Source organism: Saccopteryx leptura, chromosome 1, assembly GCF_036850995.1.
Source record: "Saccopteryx leptura isolate mSacLep1 chromosome 1, mSacLep1_pri_phased_curated, whole genome shotgun sequence".
Classification (NCBI taxonomy): Eukaryota; Metazoa; Chordata; class Mammalia; order Chiroptera; family Emballonuridae; genus Saccopteryx; species Saccopteryx leptura.
The window spans coordinates 312,649,291-312,670,578 of NC_089503.1; the positions used below are offsets into that span (position 1 = coordinate 312,649,291).

General features: G+C 41.2%; 1 protein-coding gene across 1 annotated transcript in view; it reads right to left on the reverse strand.

Annotated features, from left to right (window-relative positions):
- Positions 1-226: 226 nt before the first annotated feature.
- Positions 227-21,288, reverse strand: part of SLC25A17 (solute carrier family 25 member 17) — a 32,424-nt gene continuing 11,362 nt past the window's right edge. The window contains exons 3-9 of the mRNA XM_066358488.1: positions 20,379-20,445; positions 18,509-18,660; positions 8,805-8,921; positions 7,099-7,244; positions 6,917-7,012; positions 4,859-4,941; positions 227-1,609 (exon numbers count right to left, since the gene is read on the reverse strand). Of these exons, the coding sequence (XP_066214585.1) occupies positions 1,462-1,609; positions 4,859-4,941; positions 6,917-7,012; positions 7,099-7,244; positions 8,805-8,921; positions 18,509-18,660; positions 20,379-20,445 (809 nt within the window). The 3' untranslated portion in view covers positions 227-1,461. The remainder of the gene's footprint in view (positions 1,610-4,858; positions 4,942-6,916; positions 7,013-7,098; positions 7,245-8,804; positions 8,922-18,508; positions 18,661-20,378; positions 20,446-21,288) is intronic.

Here is a 21,288-nt window from a genome sequence, read left to right on the forward strand (position 1 = left end):
GGGCAGGGCACAAACAAGAAGCAACCAATAACACACATTAAATGAAATAATGAGTTGATGTTTTACCCTCTAACTCCCCACTCCCATCAATGGAAAAATTAAAAAAAAAAAAAAGTGTGTTTCTTCAGTGGCTTTGAGAGGTCTAAATTCACTCCTAGCTACATAATAGTCCTACTTCTGTAACCAGTGCTATGAGGGAAAAGTAAATGATGACATAGGATTCCTGTTTTCTTTCAGAGGTTGTTTTAATACATTAGTCCATCTTTCCTTTGAGAAAAATCTTTGCCTTGGTTTCTGTAATTGAAAACAATCATATATTCTGTTGGGTCAAGTGCACTAATGTCTCTCAGACTTTAATGTGAGTTACAAATCATCTGTAGATCTTGTTAAAAAGCAGAATGCAATTCAGGTCTGGGATTTCATGTCCAACTAAATCCCAGGTGATGTCAAAGTTACTGCTTGATGCACCACATTTTGACTAGCAGGACTCTAAGGAATGTTTCCAAACAGAAATAACCTCAATCAGATGTTTACTGTCAAAACAAAACAAAGCAAAGCAAAAAACCACCTCTTTTAAGAGTCCACAAAGGAAGATAATTTCCAGAGCCTAAACAAGACAGTTGCTCCCTTCCCCTTTTCTGTGATTTTTACAAGCTAGTTGAAAACCCAATTGTGATATCTTAATAAAAGGCATGTCCTTGGAGCTGACCACTTATTGGGGCTAGACTTGATTAAGGCTTGCTTGGATAAACATAAAACCTCAAACCTTTTGTAATAAAAAAGTTGATTCAAAATAAATATTTTAAAATTATGTCAAGTACTAATGAATAAGTGATGTTTATAAATAGTTTATCAGAGAATCATTTAGGATTAATAATTTTCATTTCTCCCACAAAATAAATAGCTCATGTAACTGAAGAAGACCCCTTTCTTTAAGCAGAAAAAAAAAGCCTAACAAAATAAAATCATGCTTTCACAGCATAGTCATATTATTTTGTGAGGAAAATACCAAGATGAAGACATTAAAAGCATATGAGGAGAATTTCATAGTATTAAGTTTATCCTAGAACCTGGGGGAAGGCTGAGAGAAAGAACAGCTGGTGAATTTAAGAAAAATTTTTAACTGGAAAAGATTATGCATGAGAGCAATACAACAGTCTGTTCTCCTTAAGAAACCTAACTAACTCACATGAGCTTTCAATCTTAAGTTTCCAATAATGCTGTCTCTTCATATGACCATTAGTCCAACCTCCCTCACAAAATTCAACCAACCATCATAAAAATTAAGTTGGTGACAGGTTCAGCTGGCTCTACTCCATATTTACCCTTAAATGCTTTTGTAGCCAACGAGGATAAAAATTCATGGTGGAAATAGCAAGAGTAAAAAAAGAATCACTTCTCTTCACACATAAGGAAACCCCTATCTTGAGCACCTTTCTTCACTCTACAGGTTAAGATGTGTCAATGCTTGGGTGCACTCTTCAGTCCCATAACTGTGAAGGTAGCAGCCGTCAGTTTCTCATACACAAGGAACATGAGAGCAGCAGTGAGGACCGTCTGCAGAAGTTTGGCTTCAAGGCCTTTGTAGAGTCCAATTATCCCAAATCGCCTAAAAGGAAAGAAGTTTGAATAAAATAAAAGGTTTTCTTCATAAAAATCAACTCCTGCATCAAAGAAACAGGCTACTTTAACAGCTCAGCTACTTTGCAAAGATTTATCCTCTGGATCAAAACAAGCAATGGAAGTTTGAGATTATGACAGACTTCTGTTGTCAAAGTACTTATTATCTTTAAAAGTATTTAAGGACAAGCCCTGGCCCGTTGGCTCAGCGGTAGAGCGTCGGCCTAGCGTGCGGAGGACCCGGGTTCGATTCCCGGCCAGGGCACACAGGAGAAGCGCCCATTTGCTTCTCCACCCCTCCGCCGCGCCTTCCTCTCTGTCTCTCTCTTCCCCTCCTACAGCTAAGGCTCCACTGGAGCAGAGATGGCCTGGGCACTGGGGATGGCTCTGTGGCCTCTGCCTCAGGCGCTAGAGTGGCTCTGGTCGCAACATGGCGACGCCCATGATGGGCAGAGCATCGCCCCCTGGTGGGCAGAGCGTCGTCCCATGGTGGGCGTGCCGGGTGGATCCCGGTCGGGCGCATGCGGGAGTCTGACTGTCTCTCCCTGTTTCCAGCTTCAGAAAAATGCAAAAAAAAAAAAAAAAAAAAAAAAGTATTTAAGGACAGATTCAAGTTTAGCATTCACGACCCACCGAATCCTTTGTCTTTAAGATCAACATTAATTAGCGAAATGCTGACAATATCTTAAAACAATCTTAATGCCAAGATCTGAGATCTAACTAAGAATGTTAGATCTTTCACACTACCCCAACCCAGTTATGTCAACTTAGTTCTTAAATGGTAGGAAAGCTGCAAATTGGTTTCAATCATTTTAGCCTAAATGGAACTAGGCAGAGTGACAGAAATGAAAGCTACCTAATTTTCAGTCTTCCCATACATTTGATCTTCTAACTCAGTGGTACTCAAATTCAGTGTACATTAGAATCACTTGAAGGGCTTGTTAAACCAGATTGCTGGGTTTCTGATTTATTAAGCCTGGATGAAACTCAAGAATTTGCATTTCTGGCCCTGGCTAGTTGGCTCAGTGATAGAATGTCGGCCCAGCATGTGGACGTCCCAGGTTCAGTTCCTGGTCAGGGCACCCAGGAAAAGCAACTACCTGCTTCTCTACCCTCCCCATTCTCTTTCTCTCTTCTCCTGCAGCCATGGCTTGATTGGTTCGAGTGCATTGCCCCTGGTTGTGGGCATGGCCCGAGATGGGCAGGGCATTGGCCCCAGACAGGGGTTGCTGGGTAGATCCTGGTCGGAACGCATGCAGGAGTCTGTCTTTCCATCTCCCCTCATCTCCGTTGGAAAAGAAAAAGGAAAAAATATATATAATAATTCCTTTTCTTTTTTCTTTGAGAGAGAGAGAGAGACAGACAGGAAGGGAGAGCAATGAGTAGCATCAACTCAGTTGTGGCACTTTAGCTGTTCATTGTTTTTCAGACGTGCCTTGACCAGGGGGGTTCCAGCAGAGCCAGTGACTTTGAACTCAAGCCAGTTACCATGGGATCATGTTGATGATTTCACGCTCAAGCCGGTGACCCTGTGCTCAAGCTGGTGAGCCTGCATTCAAGTTGGATGAGCCTGCACTCAAGCCAGCCACATCAGGGTTTCAAACCAGAGATGGAGCATCCCAGGCTGACACTCCATCCACTGCGCCACCACCAGTCAGGAAATAATTCCTTTTTAAATTTTTTAAAAAAGATTTTATTTATTGACTTTACAGAGAGAGGAGAGTGAGAGTGAGAGGAGAGAGAAGTATCAACTCATAGTTGCTTCATTTTAACTGTTTGTTGATTGCTTGTTGTATGTGTCTTGACCAGGCAAGCACAGGGTCTCAAACCAGCAACCTCAGCATTCTAGGTGAGCACTTTACCCACTGTGCCACCACAGGCCAGGCTAATTTCTTTTTTTCATTTCTCAGTAATATTCCATTATATAGAGATATCACAATTTATGTATCTATTCACCTGATGAACATCTGAGTTGTTTCCAGTTTTAGACGCTTACAAATTTCACTTCTCTTGACTAAACACCTTGAAGTGGAATGACTGGGTGCTAAGGGAAATGTATATCTAACTTTTTAAGAAAAGACCACCAGCCTGACCAGGCGGTGGTGCAGTGGATTCAGCATCGGACTGAGATGCGGAGGAGTCAGGTTCGAGACCCCAAGGTTGCCAGCTTGAGCACGGGCTCATCTGGTTTGAGCAAGGCTCACCAGCTTGAGCCCAAGGTCACTGGCTCAAGCAAGGGGTTACTCGGTCTGCTGTGGCCCCACAGCCAAGGCACATATGAGAAAGCAATCAATGAACAACTAAGGTGTCGCAACAAAAAACTGATTGATTGATGCTTCTCATCTCTCTCCGTTCCTGTCTGTCCCTATCTATTCCTCTCTCTGACTCTCTCTCTGTCTCTGGGAAGAAAAAAAAAGAAAGAAAAGAAAAGGCCACCAAAAAACTGAGTGTACCAACCATCAGCATGAAAGTCTTGATTGCTCCATATTCTTGCCAACACTTGGTATGGTGAGCATTTAATTTTTTACTTTATACCAATTTGATTTTATTTTTTATTCCAAGCATGTTCTATTTTTATTTCTTCAAATTATCTTAGATCTAGGAACACTAATATAGCAGTTCTGCCTTCAAAGGAGGCCCCTGCCTTATTTTATGTCTGTCTCTAAGGATGTTTCTTTAAATGAAACAGAAACGATGACAGTACATGCCTCATAGTACTAGTGTCAGGATTAAGTGAGACTACCCACATAAAGCATTGAGCTCAGTGTCTGCCACAAAGCAAACACTCAAAAATGTTAGTCACTTTTATCATCATTACTGTCACCATTGTTATGATAATTGTTATTACTCTTCCTGCTCTCCCCTTCCTTCTTTGCTATGGCTACTGCTCCATAATGTCTGCATATTTCTATCTATGAGAGAGAGCACAGGATATGCCATTGACAGAGCACTCCTCAGGCAGAACAATCTCAATATTAGCTTTTGAAGGGTTCCCGTTCTAGAGTTCTGCATATTTGTAACTAATAAAGAGTAACGACCTGCATTTTTCCCTAATTTCCCAAAGTGCTATCATATTGCACCAAGCCCTTAAAATGAGAAATGTCAGAGCACAGTATCCAAGGGAGAGGTTTCCAGGCTGCCACTGTGTAGGCAGTAGTGTAGGTTAAGCAAATCCCACCATTTCTGGCAGAAAAACTGCTGAAAGAGAGGACAGAATGTGAAGCATTGACAAGCTCACTTTACTCGCTGATGAAGAAGATAGAGAACATTGCGAAGACTCCCCAGTGTTCTGTTTTCTGGGTTGAGCCTGTGACGTCCAAACTGGGGAAGAACAAAAAGACTGTTTAGTACTGCTTTCTTTAATACTTAATTTCTACCTGCAAAGGGACTTCTGTTGGGAGTGGTTTATACCATACAGTCATAAAAATATACAATTAGTATGTAGATTTCATTAATTCCCCCAATTTTCAATTTCAATGAAATAAGTGAAAATAAAAAATATTTCAATGAAGCAAGCATGAGAATTTTCACTTTATAGAGAATTATGGGGAAAACTCTACCTCGAAAGAAAAAAAGCATGCCCACAATATAGATATTGATGATGGCTTAACTTCTAGTCCTCTAAGAAGTTCAGATAAATACTAATCATTTAGAACCACTGCAGTCTATGCTCTTCACTTTATATGTTTACATTATAAAAGTGTCAAAATATTATATACATTATTTGAATGCTACTGAATTCCTTAATATTAAGTACCAATTTTTATTTATTTATTTTTGTTCATGTTTCTTTTATTGATTTGAGAGAGAAAAGATGGGAGAGGGAGAAAAAGACAGGAACTTCAGTCTGCTCCTGTATGTGCCCTGACCGAGGATCAAACCGAGCAACCTCTGAACTTTGGGATGATGTTCTAACCAACCGAGCTATCCAGCCAGGGCTTAAGTACCAATTTTTAAATAGTATGTTAATAAAAATACTTTTAACATAAGGTAATAATTTTTTGAACTGAAATACTCTCACTACCACACCCATTTTATCCATTAGTAAGTCCTTTGAATTATATTCTCCAAAACAGATCATGACTCCCTGTCTCATCTCTCCTTAGGCCACCAACACACTTCTCACCTGCATTACTAAAACGCCTCCTACCTGACCCCTTAACTCCCATCTTTTCTCTTAGCCTGACTAATATATCACAATAGCCACACTAATCTAGAATTGTAAATCAGAACCAATTACTTCCTAGTGTAAAACCCTTGAAAGTCTTTCCATGAATTTAAGAATAAACTCTAGACATTCCCTGCTACTTTTTTAGTCTCAGGCTGAGCCATTCTCCAGTCACAGTGGCCCCTTTTTGGTTCCTAGGATTCACCAAGTTCTTAGCATATCATGTTCCCTCTACCTAGAATGCTCTTTGCACAGCTAGGTCCTTATCTCTCTTTAAGTCTTGACTTACATATGCCTCCTCTGAGGAGCCCATTCCCAATCATCCTATCTAAGAAGATCCCCATGATGCATATCTCCACTTGCTGCTTACTTCCTTTGTAGCTCTCTTCTTAATTTGTTATTACTCATTTATTTTTCTTATTTACCTGATCATTCTCTCTTCTATTACCTCCATTAATTCCTCTTGAATAAGCTAAAGGAATCAACCTCTGATTTTGTAAAGGATAATCTGCCCTAGGACACCAAGCAAATCAACTTGAATGAAGAAGAAGCCAATTTATACTTTCCTGAGTTCTTTAAGAACCTCGCCTCCACATTTGTGTTTTCTGAGACATTATGTTACCTAAAAAATTGCAAATGTACCCTGGCCAGATGGCTCAGTGGATAGAGCATTGTCCCAGTGTGCCGAGGTCATGGGTTTGATCCCTGGTCAGGGTACATAGGAGAAGTAACCAATGAGTGCACAACTAAATGGAACAACGTAGCACGAGTTCATTCTTCTCTCTCTCTCCCTTCCCCTCTTTCACTTTCTACCCCTTCTTTTTTCTCTCTCTCTCAAATCAATGGAAAAATTAAAATAAATAAAAATAATGTGTTCATGAAAATTAAAAACATAATAATATAAAATAGAAATTGCAAGTGTAAAATTTGTTCCAAACCAAATAAGAAATCAACTGATAGTCAGCCTGTTTAGCAGAATATAACACAAACAGAAAAATGAATGAGGAATGCTCTCGCCTACCAAATGATCACCCTATTGCGTTATTAATATTAACAATGCTTGAAACAGAGAAACCACATACTTTAGAATGCTGTTTGACTAAATGCAAGAAGCACCCCAGCACTCACCCTCAGAATCGATTGCACTGTCTGCATAGGATAGGTGACTGTGGTGGCAATTGCTTTGGCTACTGCACCAATGATGAACACATCCAAAGAGGAAAGCTGGGAAGCAAAGAAAGAGGAATCGTGTCAATCTAAACAACAAGAACAGAAGACTACTATTTGCTGCTTTCAAAATTAGGGATTACCTTCATTCGTTTCTTTAAAAGCTGCCGTTTTAAACCTTCATAGAACATGAATTGGATGGCGGGATTGAAGACTAACAACAAGGAGGGAAACGTGCCATTCCATAAAGACAAGATTCCTTCATCTCGAATAATCTGGTGAAAAGCATCTAAGCAAGAAATCAAGGACATTGGATGACAATCTTTTAACTAGAGAAGAAAAGATGAGTTCTATTCAAATGTACCCAGAATAGATACCAGACAGGTTCAATCAAGATTTCCTTCTTGTAATGATATTTTAGGGGCAAGTTCATCAGTTAACTCCTTTTTTTTATTTAAGGTATCTATCTTTTCTTTATTTATTGATTTTTAGAGAAAGAGGAAGGGAGAGAGAAACATCGATTTGTTTTTCCATTTATTCATGCATTCATGGGATGACTCTTGTATGTGCCCCGACTGGGGATTGAACCCGCAATCTTTTTTTTTTTTTCATTTTTCCGAAGCTGGAAACGGGGAGGCAGTCAGACAGACTCCCGCATGTGCCCGACCGGGATCCACCCGGCATGCCCATCAGGGGGCGATGCTCTGCCCCTCTGGAGTGTCGCTCTGTTGCATCCAGAGCCATTCTAGCGCCTGAGGCAGAGGCCACAGAGCCATCCTCAGCGCCCGGGCCATCTTTGCTCCAATGGAGCCTCGGCTGCGGGAGGGGAAGAGAGAGACAGAGAGGAAGGAGAGGGGGAGGAGTGGAGAAGCAGATGGGTGCTTCTCCTGTGTGCCCTGGCCGGGAATCGAACCCGGGACTCCTGCACGCCAGGCCGACGCTCTACCGCTGAGCCAACCGGCCAGGGCCTGAACCTGCAATCTTGCTGTACCGGATGACACTCTAACCAACTGAGCTACCTGGCTAGGGCACCAGTTAACTACTTTTTGGTAATTGTCAGACACTGACAGTCACCAAGTTATTTAGAGACAACTTTAATCATAGAGAACTCCTGCTGACAATCTGGGGTCAGAATGTCAAGTTTTCCTAAGTAATCACATCACCACTGGGAAATCTGTATTACAAAGAATTGTGAAGTGATAGTCCATGTGTTTTATAATAAAGGCCAGTAAAACAAAAGATAAGACAGTTCTTGGAGTCCATTTTATAGGATTGACTTGCAAGAAAATCACTGTTCTCATTACAAACATGGGAAAAAAGAACCTGACAGAGTGATACTATCAAAAAGCAGGAGTTCACAGATACCAGATATTAATCTGGTATCTTTACACAAAGATAACACTAGAAAAAAAAGTATAGTAGATTATTCTTCAGACATATTCACCCCCTCCTACTCACACTCCATGATAGCAGTTACTTTTCTAGCCCTTGTCCTTGGGCTTGGCCATGTGATATGCTTTGGCTAAGAGGATGGTAGCAGACAAAGTGCAAACAGGGGCTTAAAATATGCTTGTACTATTGAGTGTGCCCTCTTGAGGATCGCCATCTAAGAAGAACATACTCAAGCTGGTCCTAGGGAGATGAGACACATGGAGCTGAGACTCCCAGGCTGGAGTCGGCTGTGATGAGTCAGATCCCTGTCAGTCCACAGACACATGAGGGAAACAAATGCTAACTACTGGATGTTGAGATTTGAAGTTGTCTTTTATATAGAATTATCTTGGCAATAAATTCCAGATACAATGAAAAAAGAAAACCCTTACATAGAAACTCACCCAGAGACACTTACCAATAATACCTTTGTAGTTGGTTGGTACAATATCTTCATTTCTAAATTTTGCCCCTTGCAGCTTTAGTCTGGTGTTTACCACCCAGAGTGGAGTTGTCAGCAACACATTCACCACTCCTTTAAAAAGAACAAGAGGGGAGACAAAGGAAAGCAAAATGTAACCTTTTAGGCATTGCCGTCTTATATTAGAGCTACATACAAATGTTCCATTTATACTTCTGCCACTGACCTACTACTAGGAGACCTAAGGCAAGGTGTCTCTTTGTGCCCAGGTACAACACAAGCCACTACTGTTAGAAGCAATTCAGATGCCTTGCTAATAGCAAAATGGCTGGCAATAGTACCTTTCCACACAAAAAGAGTAATAATTTTCTTCATTTGTGTAACTGGAGGCAATCTATTTGTCTACTTATATAGCATCCAAAGTAGCAATTTTGATATAGTTTTAAATCATTTTTCAAAAACAGCTGTAAGAGACAGAAAGTAGCTAGCTTATTGATCACATGCTAATTTCATGACAACATCAATAAAACACACAATTTACAACTCTCCCATAAGTAGCTCATGTGGTTTCAAGTGAGTATGGATCTGGTATAATGAGTGACAAGTGGGAGAATGTGGTGACACTGGAAAGTACTTCAATGGGGACTAGAGTATTGTAGAAGAGTTACTCGTCACTTAGGGGATTAGGACAGGCAGGCAGCAAGCAGTAGTTATCAACTGTCAACAAAACACCTGAAACAACTTCACAAGCATCATGATCCTTACAAGCTTAAAGATGGGGATCTTGGCCCCCCCCAAAGTTGCCTCAGAGTGGAACAATACAATGAGCCAGGTGCTTCTTTTTTGAAAACACATGATCCCAATTTAACACCATCTTGAAGACATTAATATATTCCTCATCAGTCCTGAAATGATTTAAAAAACAACAACCAGATAGAATTGTAACAAAGTGCCTGATACACACATGGCATATACTTTATAAATATTTGTTTAAAAATATTGAACAAATATACCAAGGAACAAATTCAGCAAACAACCATACATAGAGCTATCTGGATCTAGCCATGCTAGTGAAGAACCAAGAGTTGCAATCCTAAAGAAGAGAATTCTCTTTTACTAAAAGTCATTTTAACACTATAGGAGAATGCTTTAATTTAAGGAATCTCAAAACATACTATACAGAAAACACAGTCTAATCAAGAATAAGCTATGCAACAGCCAAGAAATTAAAATTGTTTTTATTTGTCACATATAGTTAGGTACAAAAAAATGTTTTGCTACCTCTTTCTTAGAAGCATTATGAGAATGCATTTCTCAAAATAAAAGACATTATCAAATAATTTTAGGAATCATATCTGTCATATTTTTACAGTCACATAAAGCCAAGAAGTCATCTTTAGTTATGACTCAACATACTCATACATTGTCACTTGAAGCATTGATCATAATCTGAGTCTTTTTTTTTTTTTTTGTATTTTTCTGAAGTTGGAAATGAGGAGGCAGTTAGACTCCCGCATGCGCCCGACCGGGATCCACCCGGCACGCCCACCAGAGGGCGATGCTCTGCCCATCTGGGGCATCGCTCTGTTGCAACCAGAGCCATTCTAGTGCCTGAGGCAGAGGCCATAGAGCCATCCTCAGCGCCCGGGCAAACTTTGCTCCAATGGAGCCTTGGCTGCGGGAGGGGAAGAGAGAGACAGAGAGGAAGGAGGGGGGGGTGGAGAAGCAGATGGGCGCTTCTCCTGTGTGCCCTGGCCGGGAATCGAACCCGGGACTCCTTCATACCAGGCCGACACTCTACCACTGAGCCAACCGGCCAGGGCAATCTGAGTAAGTCTTAACTAGATATTCTTGCTGGCCTCATTTTTAAAAAGAACTCATGCGCAAGAGGCCAAGATAGAAGAATATCAACGCATGCCCATCTGCCCAGATTTTATAATGTATTATGATTCAATGCAAGGTACACATCACTTAACAGAAAAATAAATAGGCAGAAAAACCAGACTACAAAGGGTTACTGAGCAAACCACATTTTTTTAAAATGATAAAGACAGAAGAGCTCTTAGAACTGGAGATCATAAGCATCCATGGATACTGTGGACAGGCACAGTCTATCTAAACAAATGAAATAGAATGCCCATTAAAAAAAGTCTTTAAAAGAGCCCTGACTGGTTGATTCAGTATAGAGAGCGTCACCTGGCACGTGGATGTTCCAGGTTTGATCCTTGGTCAGGGCAAACAGATAAGTAACATCTGCTTCTCTTTCCCTCCCTCTCCCCCTTCTCTCTCTCTTCCTCTCTCACAGCCAGTGGCTTGACTGGTTCAAGTGTCAGCCGTGGGTGCTGAGGATAGCTCAGCTGGTCCAAGCATCAGCCTCAGATGCTGAGGATAGCTTGGCTGATTCGAGCATCTGCACCAAACAGGGGTTGCCAGGTGGGTCCTGGTCTAGGCGCACGTGGAGTGTGTCTCTCTATCTCCCCTCCTCTCACCAAAACAAAACAAAACAAAACAAAAATCTTTTTTTTTTTTTTTTAACAAGGACAGAGAGAGTCAGAGAGAGGGATAGATAGGGACAGACAGACAGGAACGGAGAGAGATGAGAAGCATCAATCATCAGTTTTTCGTTGCGAGACCTTAGTTGTTCATTGATTGCTTTTTCATATGTGCCTTGACTGCGGGCCTTCAGCAGACCAAGTAACCCCTTGCTCGAGCCAGCGACCTTGGGTCCAAGCTGGTGAGCTTTTTTTCTTTTTTTTTGCTCAAGCCAGATGAGCCCGTGCTCAAGCTGGCGACCTTGAGGTCTCGAACCTGGGTCCTCCGCATCCCAGTATAACGCTCTATCCACTGTGCCAGTGCCTGGTCAGGCACAAAACAAAAATCTTTAGAAATCAAATTTCTGCCCTGTCTGGATAATGCAGTTGGTTAGAACATTGTCCTGAAGCAAAAGTGTTGACAGTTCGATCTCCAGTCAGGGCACATACAGGAACAGATCAATGTTCCTCTCTCTTCCTTCCTCTCTCTCTAATATCAATAAAATAAACATAAAAAAAAGAAAACAAATTTCCTTCATGTTCTATTAAAGAGGTAGGCACACACAAAAATTTCAGAGAATGCAGCCAAGATTAAGATTTAACCATTATTGCCCTGGCCGGTTGGCTCAGCGGTAGAGCGTCGGCCTAGCGTGCGGAGGACCCAGGTTCGATTCCCGGCCAGGGCACACAGGAGAAGCGCCCATTTGCTTCTCCACCCCTCCGCCGCGCCTTCCTCTCTGTCTCTCTCTTCCCCTCCTACAGCCAAGGCTCCATTGGAGCAGAGATGGCCCGGGCACTGGGGATGGCTCTGTGGCCTCTGCCTCAGGCGCTAGAGTGGCTCTGGTCGCAACATGGCGACGCCCATGATGGGCAGAGCATCGCCCCCTGGTGGGCAGAGCGTCGCCCCTGGTGGGCGTGCCGGGTGGATCCCGGTCGGGCGCATGCGGGAGTCTGTCTGACTGTCTCTCCCTGTTTCCAGCTTCAGAAAAATGAAAAAAAAAAAAAAAAAGAGAAAAAGATTTAACCATTATTTAAAATTCTGCTTTCATATCCCCTTTATTAACATGAGTTGAAAACTTAGAGGATACCAAGGACAATTTCAAGTACAAAAATACACTACATCATTTAAAGAGAATATCAAGTCCTTGTAAGAACATTTTGTATTTCAAAGCTTTTTATCCTCTAAGCCAAAATAGATAGAGAGGTATTTTTTAAACACTATAATTTTATGAGTTCTGAGAAAAGACATGCAAAATACTTGAGGACTCAAAACTTTGCTAGAAACTTACAACCCATGTTATCAAGCAAAGGACAACATTTCATGTTGGAAAAACAACTATAAATGGTCATGATGAGCAATTCCAACTCTTACTAATGCACAATGGATAAGGCTGAAGGATGAAGAATGTGTTTGCTTATTTATGAGCCAGTGCAGAAAATTCTTTTTCCAGTTCCAAGCTGTGGCAGTTACTTCAGCTCTAAGATGGGAATACTAATACTTCACCTACTTAATGATAGGAGATTGATTTTCTTTTCATCTGAATGATTCTTTTTTTGTAAAAAATCATTTACAGGAAAACAGAACCAAAATGAAGAGATGAACAGTAATGGACCTACTCAGAAATTATTCACTGACTCAAGGGATAATTAGAACATTGCTATTTACTTCTGAAATCTTCAAAACAAATAGTTTTACAGCAGCAAGTCTCCTTCCATAAGGACAGAAAACAAAAGTCAGCTATGCACTTCTGGGAATTTGCACAATGACTACCGATATATGAAAATGGCAGATCGCCTGACCAGGCGGTGGCGCAGTGGACTGGGATGCTGAAGAACCCAGGTTTGAGACCCCGAGGTCGCCAGCTTGAGCGCAGGCTCATCTGGTGTGAGCAAAAAGCTCACCAACTTGGGACCCAAGGTCGCTGACTTGAGCAAGGGGTTACTTGGTCTGCTGAAGGCCCACGGTCAAGGCACATATGAGAAAGCAATCAGCCTGACCTGTGGTGGCGCAGTGGATAAAGCGTCGACCTGGAAATGCTGAGTTCGCTGGTTCGGAACCCTGGGCTTGCCTGGTCAAGGCACATATGGGAGTTGATGCTTCCTGCTCCTCCCCCCTGTCTCTCTCCTCTCTCTCTCCCTCTCTCTGTCTCTCTCTCCTCTCTAAAAATGAATAAATAAAATAAAATAAAAATACAACAATCTTTAAAAAAAAAAAAAAAAAGAAAGCAATCAGTGAACAACTAAGGTGTTGCACTGATGATTAATGCTTCTCATCTCTTTCCGTTCCTGTCTGTCTGTCCCTGTCTATCCCTCTCTCTGACTCGCTCTGTCTCTGAATAAATAAAAATTAAAAAAAGAAAGAAAATGGCAGATCAAAGCCATAAATCTAACCATTTGTCTCTCTATGAAAGAATGCACTAGATACACAAAAGGAACAAAATCTGCATTACCAGAGTTAAGGCTGGAGGACAGGAAATGAATATGAACCGTCACATCAATAATTCCACTGGCATTCGGCCCTGGCCGGTTGGCTCAGTGGTAGAGCATCGGACTGGCGTGCAGAAGTCCCAGGTTCGATTCCTGGCCAGGGCACACAGAAGAAGCGCCCATCTGCTTCTCCACCCCTCCCCCTCTCCTTCCTCTCTGTCTCTCTCTTCCCCTCCTGCAGCCGAGGCTCCATTGGAGCAAAGATGGCCCGGGTGCTGGGGATGGCTCCTCGGCCTCTGCCCCAGGCACTAGAGTGGCTCTGGTCGCAACAGAGCAACACCCCGGAGGGGCAGGGCATCGCCCCCTGGTGGGTAGAGCGTCGCCCCCTGGTGGGAGTGCCGGGTGGATCCTGGTCGGGCGCATGCGGGAGTCTGTCTGACTGTCTCTCCCCGTTTCCAGCTTCAGAAAAATACAGAAAAAAATAAAATAAAATAAAATAATTCCACTGGCATTCAAAAAAGAGTTATTTGTAAAAATCCCAATTTCATAAAAATGGTCAGTATCTTCTTCATTTAAGTTATCTGTTAGGTTCTTTTCCCAAATTCTTCCCCAGAGTGTCAAGCTATATGGGCTTTCTTCTGTAAAAATTAATTAATTAAATTTCCTATGTTTCAGGCAGAATTTGAATAACAATACAAGGGTGGGCAAAGTAGGTTTACAGTTGTTTGTACGGAAAAAGACAGCAAGTTATGATAACACAAAAATAAAATCTGTTTTGTGTACTCACAAACGTAAACCTATTTTTGCCCACTCCTGTACTGTTCCTAGTTTCCGTTAGAAATAATGAAACTTATTTCTACAGTGATTATAATACAATGACAGGGCTCACAGCAGAAAGAAAAGGCCATTCTAATTATTGTAAGAATGCATAGGAATTAAGATATAAAAACACGTTAGGAGTTTAAAACTCACAAAAATAACTTCCAAGAAATTCCCTATCTTCAGAAATTTTTTTTTTGTTTTGTATTTTTCTGAAGTTGGAAACGGGGAGGCAGTCAGACTCCCGCATGCGCCCAACTGGGATCCACCCGGCACGCCCACCAGGGGGCGATGCTCTGCCCATCCGGGGCGTCGCTTTGTTGCAACCAGAGCCACTCTAGCACCTGAGGCAGAGGCCATAGAGCCATCCTCAGTACCCGGGCAAACTTTGCTCCAATGGAGCCTTGGCTGCGGGAGGGGAAAAGAGAGACAGAGAGGAAGGACAGGGTGAGGGGTGGAAAAGCAGATGGGTGCTTCTCCTGTGTGCCCTGGCCGGGAATCGAACCCAGGACTCCAGCATGCCAGGCCGACGCTCTACCACTAAGCCAACCGGCCAGGGCTTCAGAAATTCATTTGACCAAGGGTCTCAACTGTGACACTACTGACATGTTGGGCTAGATAATCCTTTATTTGGGTGTGTGTGAGGGGTGTAAGTTAGTTAGTAGTATCCCTGGCTTCTACCCACTAGATGCCAGTACCACACACGCTAGTTGTGACAACCAAAAAATATCTCCAGACATTTGCCATATTGTTCCCTGTGAGTCAAATCAGCCTCATTTGAGAGCCACTGTTCTAATCCAATCACCAAGTGATTATTCACCTTCTTTTTGAAACTTTCTAAAGACAGAAATTCACTCACCCCAATGATCTTTTGTGTGTGTGTGTGTGTGTGACAGAGACAGAGAGAGTCAGAGAGAAGGATAGATAGAGATAGATAGGAAGGGAGAGAGATGAGAAACATCAATTCTTCATTGCAGCTCCTTAGTTGTTCATTGATTGATTTCTCATATGTGCCTTGACAGGGGGGCTATGCAAACCGAGTGACCCCTTGCTTGAGCCAGCAACCTTGGGCTCAAGCTGGTGAGTTTTTGTTGTTTTTTTTAACAGAGACAGAGAGAGAGTCAGAGATAGGGATAGATAGAAACAGACAGACAGTAACGAAGAGAGATGAGAAGCATCAATCACTAGTTTTTCGTTGCTACACCTTAGTTGTTCATTGATTGCTTTCTCATATGTGCCTTGACCGTGGGGCTACAGCAGACCGAGTAACCCCTTTCTCGAGCCAGTGACAGTGGGTCCAAGCTGGTGAGCTTTGCTCAAACCAGACGAGCCCGCGCTCAAGCTGGCGACCTTGGGGTCTTGAACTTGGGTCCTCTGCTGCCCAGTCCGACATTCTATCTACTGCGCCACCGCCTGGTCAGGCCCAATGATCTATTTTTTACAATGATCTATATTTATTGATATTAAATCTATCTTCTTAAACAACTGGAAACATATATGAATATCTCTTACTTAAGAGAGATTTTTACTTAAGGCATGAATTTGCAATTCTGAAATGACTTTATGTGTATTGTGACCCTGACCCAGTTCCTTTGGTCACTATAAACAAGCACAGTCCCTTTTCTGCAAGTCCTTCATTCATGATTGGCTCTGTCAAATATATATTGTGTCTAGTATCTATGCAACCAACCCTGTTTTAGGTGCTGATACTACAGCAGTAAATAAAAATAAAATAGCTAACCTCATGAAGCTTACATTCTAATGGTGTAATGAGACAAAAATAAAGAAATAAAATGTGTAGGATGTCTATTTCAGACATTGTGGCCATTTATGGGAAAGACTTTAAAGGTGATGAAGTGGGCCAGGCAGTTACTAGGCAGATGAAACAGCAGGTACATAGGCCCTGAGGCAGAAGCACGCCAGGAGTGTTCAGGGAGTCTAGACCAGTGTGGCTGCAGTGGTGTGAGTGAAGAGAACACTAGGAGGGCCAGTCTACAGGGCTTTGGAGGACAAAGTAAGGACTTTAGCTTTACTCTGTGCAAGATGGAAAACAACTAAAGAGCTTTGAAAAAAGAAATAATATGATCCTGCTTATTGTTTTAACATGATCACATGGCTGTTGTGTTGAATATAGACTGAAGGGGACAAACAATAAAACAGGACATCAGTCAGGAGGCTCTGAAGATAATCCAGTCAAGATTTTTATGGTGTTTAAGCTCAGGCTGTAGTGGTGACATGCTAGACAGAATATGAAGAGACAAAAGGATTTGCTCATAGATTAGGGATGGGGTCAGAGAAAAAAGGGGTAAATTCAAGATTTTTAGTAGGGCAACTAGAAGACTAGAGTTGCCACTTAGTAAAATGCAAATTACAGAAGCAGTCCATTAAATTTCATTCATTCATTCAACAATTAATCAGAAACTTACATGTATTAGGCACTGTGTTAAAACACTGGGAATGCAGAAATTACAAAAATGTAATCTCTGCCTTGAAGCAGTTCACTGTCTAGAAAAAGGTAAAGATGCCTGACCAGGCGGTGGCGCAGTGAATAGAGTGTCAGCCTGGGATGCTGAGGACCCAAGTTCAAAACCCCATGGTCGCTGGCTTGAGTGAAGAGGTTACTGCCTCTACTGGAGCCCCCAGTCAAGGCACATATGAAAAGGAATCAATGAACAACTAAAGTGCCACAACCATGAGTTGATACTTCTCTCTCTCCCTTCCTGTATGTCCCTATCTGCCCCTCTCTCTGTCTCTGTCTCTCTTGATAAAAACAAAGAAACACAAATAATTCGATTTATAAAAGGCCAACAAGCAAATGATGCTCAAAATCATTAACCATCAGAGAAATGCAAATCAAAACTACAGTGAAATGTTGCTTTACATTCATTCATTTGGATGAATGGCTACTATAAAAAAAACAAACCCAGAAAATAACAAGTGATGAGGATGTGAATAAACTTGAACCCCTATGCACTGCTGGAGGGATGATAAAATATCAATAGCATTTCTGCTGTAGAAAACAGTATAGTGGTTCCTCCCAAAAATTTAAAAAAGACTGTGTGATCCAGCAATCTTACTTCTGGGTATATATACAAAATAACTGAAAGCAGGGACTCAGAGAGGTATTTGCACAACCCATGTTCATATCAGCAACTATTCACAGTAGCCAAGAGGTAAAAACAACCTAAATATCCATCAATAGAGGAATGGATAAACAAAATGTGGTATATATGTACAATAAAATATTATTAGCAGCCTTAAAACAGAAGGAAACGCTGTTATATCCTACAAAATGAATGAACCTTGAGGACATTATGCAGAGTGAAATATGCTGGCCACAAAGACACATATACTGTATGATTCCACTTATATGAGGTATCTAAAGTAGTCAAATTCATAGAAACAGAAAGTAGAATGGTGGTTACCAGGGATAAGGGGAAAGGAAAGTTTTTATTTAATGGGTCTAATGTTTTGCATTTATAAGATGACAATGTTCTGGAGATCTGTTTCATACCAATGTGCATAAACTTACTATTGAAGTATACACTTAAAAAATTTTAAGATGGTAAATTTTGTTATGAGCTTTTAACACAAACACACACACAAACACACATGTCAGAAAACAATATTCTTTGTAGCATAACTTTGTGCTAAAATAACCTCTTGCAGGGGTCTCCAAACTTTTTACACAGGGGGCCAGTTCACTGTCCCTCAGACCGTTGGAGGGCCGCCACATACAATGCTCCTCTCACTGACCACCAATGAAAGAGGTGCCCCTTCCGGAAGTGAGGCAGGGGGCTGGATAAATGGCCTCAGGGGGCCGCATGCGGCCCGCAGGCCGTAGTTTGGGGATGCCTGTGAGGATATTTGGACAAGACAAATGTTAAAATATAAATATATTTTATACTCAGAAAATCTTGTTACCTGCAACAAATCCAACTACCAGATCTTTTCCAGTAGTAGAACGTTGACCTTTGACCCAGACTGTTTTGAGGCTATTAAAAGTGTAGAAATAGACAAAATTGGAGCAGCAGAGACTGGAGATAACTGGAAACCACCCTCGATATGGGGCCAGGCTAGGGAAAAAACACAATAAGCAAAGTAAAGATGTTGGACAAAAGCCATAGAAATGGGCAAAGTCTTAGGAAAGGCTGATCATCATTCACATATTGTCAAGTTCACTCCTACACTACAAGGAATTCCACACTATCTACACATCTTACATTCTGAAGGACGCCCAAACCAAGAAATCCTTTCCAGCACTAATGATGCCAAAGAAACACATTCAATGGCTAATTTACTGCTTTCCTTTATTAATTATTATGTAAAATAAAGACAATTTCCTCATGGCTCTTAGTTAATACAGCATTACTCACATTTTATTACAGGGCAAGAACAATCAAAATGAAGTAAATATAAAAAATATGTGCAAAGATGCCTGACCGGGTAGTGGTACAGTGGATAGAGCGTGGGACTGGGATGCCGAGGACCCAGGTTCGAGACCCCAAGGTCGCCAGTTTGAGTACGGGCTCATCTGATTTGAGCAAAGCTCACCAGCTTGGACCCAAGGTCACTGGCTCGAGCAAGGGGTTACTCAGTCTGCTGAAGGCCCACGGTCAAGGCACATGTGAGAAAGCAATCAATGAACAACTAAGGTGTCACAATGTGCAATGAAAAACTAATAATTGATGCTTCTCATCTCTCCATTCCTGTCTGTCTGTCCCTGTCTATCCCTCTCTCTGACTGTCTCTGTCTCTGTAAAAAAAAAAAAAATGTGTAAAGAAAGTGACGGAGGCATATTGTAAGGGCACAGGAACCAGACTAAGAGGTTCCCACTGGCCAAACCTGGAGCAATCTGAGCACCAAAATAATAAAGTATAGTAACCAGTTGTAAATTACTTATGAAACAGAAATTTCTGAGCTGATACTGATACTAAATACAGAATCTCCTCATAGACTGCTTATAGTAACAACAGAGGAAAAATAAAATTATTCAGTGGCTATATCAAATCTAAAAAATCATCATTAACCAAGGAAGATCCGTTGGACAATATGTCTCCAGTTGTGATACCCTGAAAAACACACAGTATCACCTATGCATTATTCTGGCCCAGAATGCACAGTCTCAATCTAATCATGAAGAAACATGAGGCAAACTTAAAATGAGAAGCGTTTTAATTTTTAAAAAGGGGGAGGAGAACTGACTATATTCTTTAAAAATGTCAATGTCATAGTAGTAAAGGGCTTTGATATATGGTAACAAACTTATTCTCAAATTATCTGGAAAAAATCTGTAAGTGGCATGTGTGGTGTGTGTGTAATAAAGAGAGAAAGGGAGGGAAAAGAGAAGGAATGGTGAATGCCTGAGCAAGTGGCAAAATAAATGAAAAAAGTGTTAACAATAGGTGTATCTGGGTTTTAAAGCATTTACTCATATTCGCTATACTCTTCAGTTTTGCAACTTTTTGAAAATTTGAAATTATTTCCAAATAAAGAGTTAAAAATAAAAGAAGCACATAATATGTCTGAATGTATTTGATAGGAATGAACTAAACAACTATTACCTTCCTTGGTTTACTGTAGATAAAACAAAATACTGGTTTCATGAAAGACTCTACCATCAAGAATGGTGAACCACAGAACTTGAAGGAAATGAAAATAACTATGTACTTACAAGTCGGCAATTACAAATTCATAACACTATAAGGATGTGAGAATGGACAGAAAACCTGTAGGCCTATGAATCTAGTATGGAGATGCTTCGTCAAACAAAGATGTAGGCGGTAGTACTCACATGCCTTCTTCTTTAATGATCTCCAGAAGCACCATGTGTGTGGTTTTGGACTTTCTTTTCTCATCAACTACAAGACAAAAGACTATTCATTATTCATGAACCACAGCATTTTAATTCAATATCCAATATCCAAAGTAAAAGATGTGATGAGAAATTTATTTCTTATATTTGTAAGGCTCTCTTGTCTTTTCCCCCAAGTTATATATTCTCATTTTTATCTTAACATCTTATAAAGTAGAGAGGAAGTAAACTACTATCTCCCCTTTATTTATTTATTTTTAATTTGAGAGAGAGAGAGAGAGAGAGGGACAGACAGGAAGGGAACGAGACGAGAAGAATCAACTCATAGCTGCAGCATCTTAGTTGTTCATTGATTACTTTCACAGATGTGCCTTGACCAGGGGGATCCAGCTGAGCCAGTGACCCCTTGCTCAAGCCAGTGAGTGACCTTGGGATTCAAGCCAGCAACCTTTGCACTCAAGCCAGCGACCATGGGGTCGCATCTATGATCCCAGGCTCAAGCCACATGAGCCCACGTTTAAGCTGGTGACCTCAGAATTTCGAACCTGGGACCTCAGTATCCCAAGCTGATGCTCTATCCACTGAACCACTGCCTGGTCAGGCCTACTATTTCCCTTTTAGAGAAGCAGCTACAGACACAAAAGCTTTGAAGGACACATAGTTGGCACCGAAGTCAGGATTAAAACTCAAGTTTCCAAAGTTTTAGTCTTGTGCTTTTCCTAATCTAACAAATAAAAGGACTAAAAAAATGAGAGTTCTGTTCTTGGTATTCTTACTGAAAACAAAACCTACCTCAATTAACTTCAAATTTAATATCCACCTTTGAAGAATCTTTTGAAAACATAAAAATGTGGAAATGAACCAATTTCTTAAGAATTAAATTGGTACC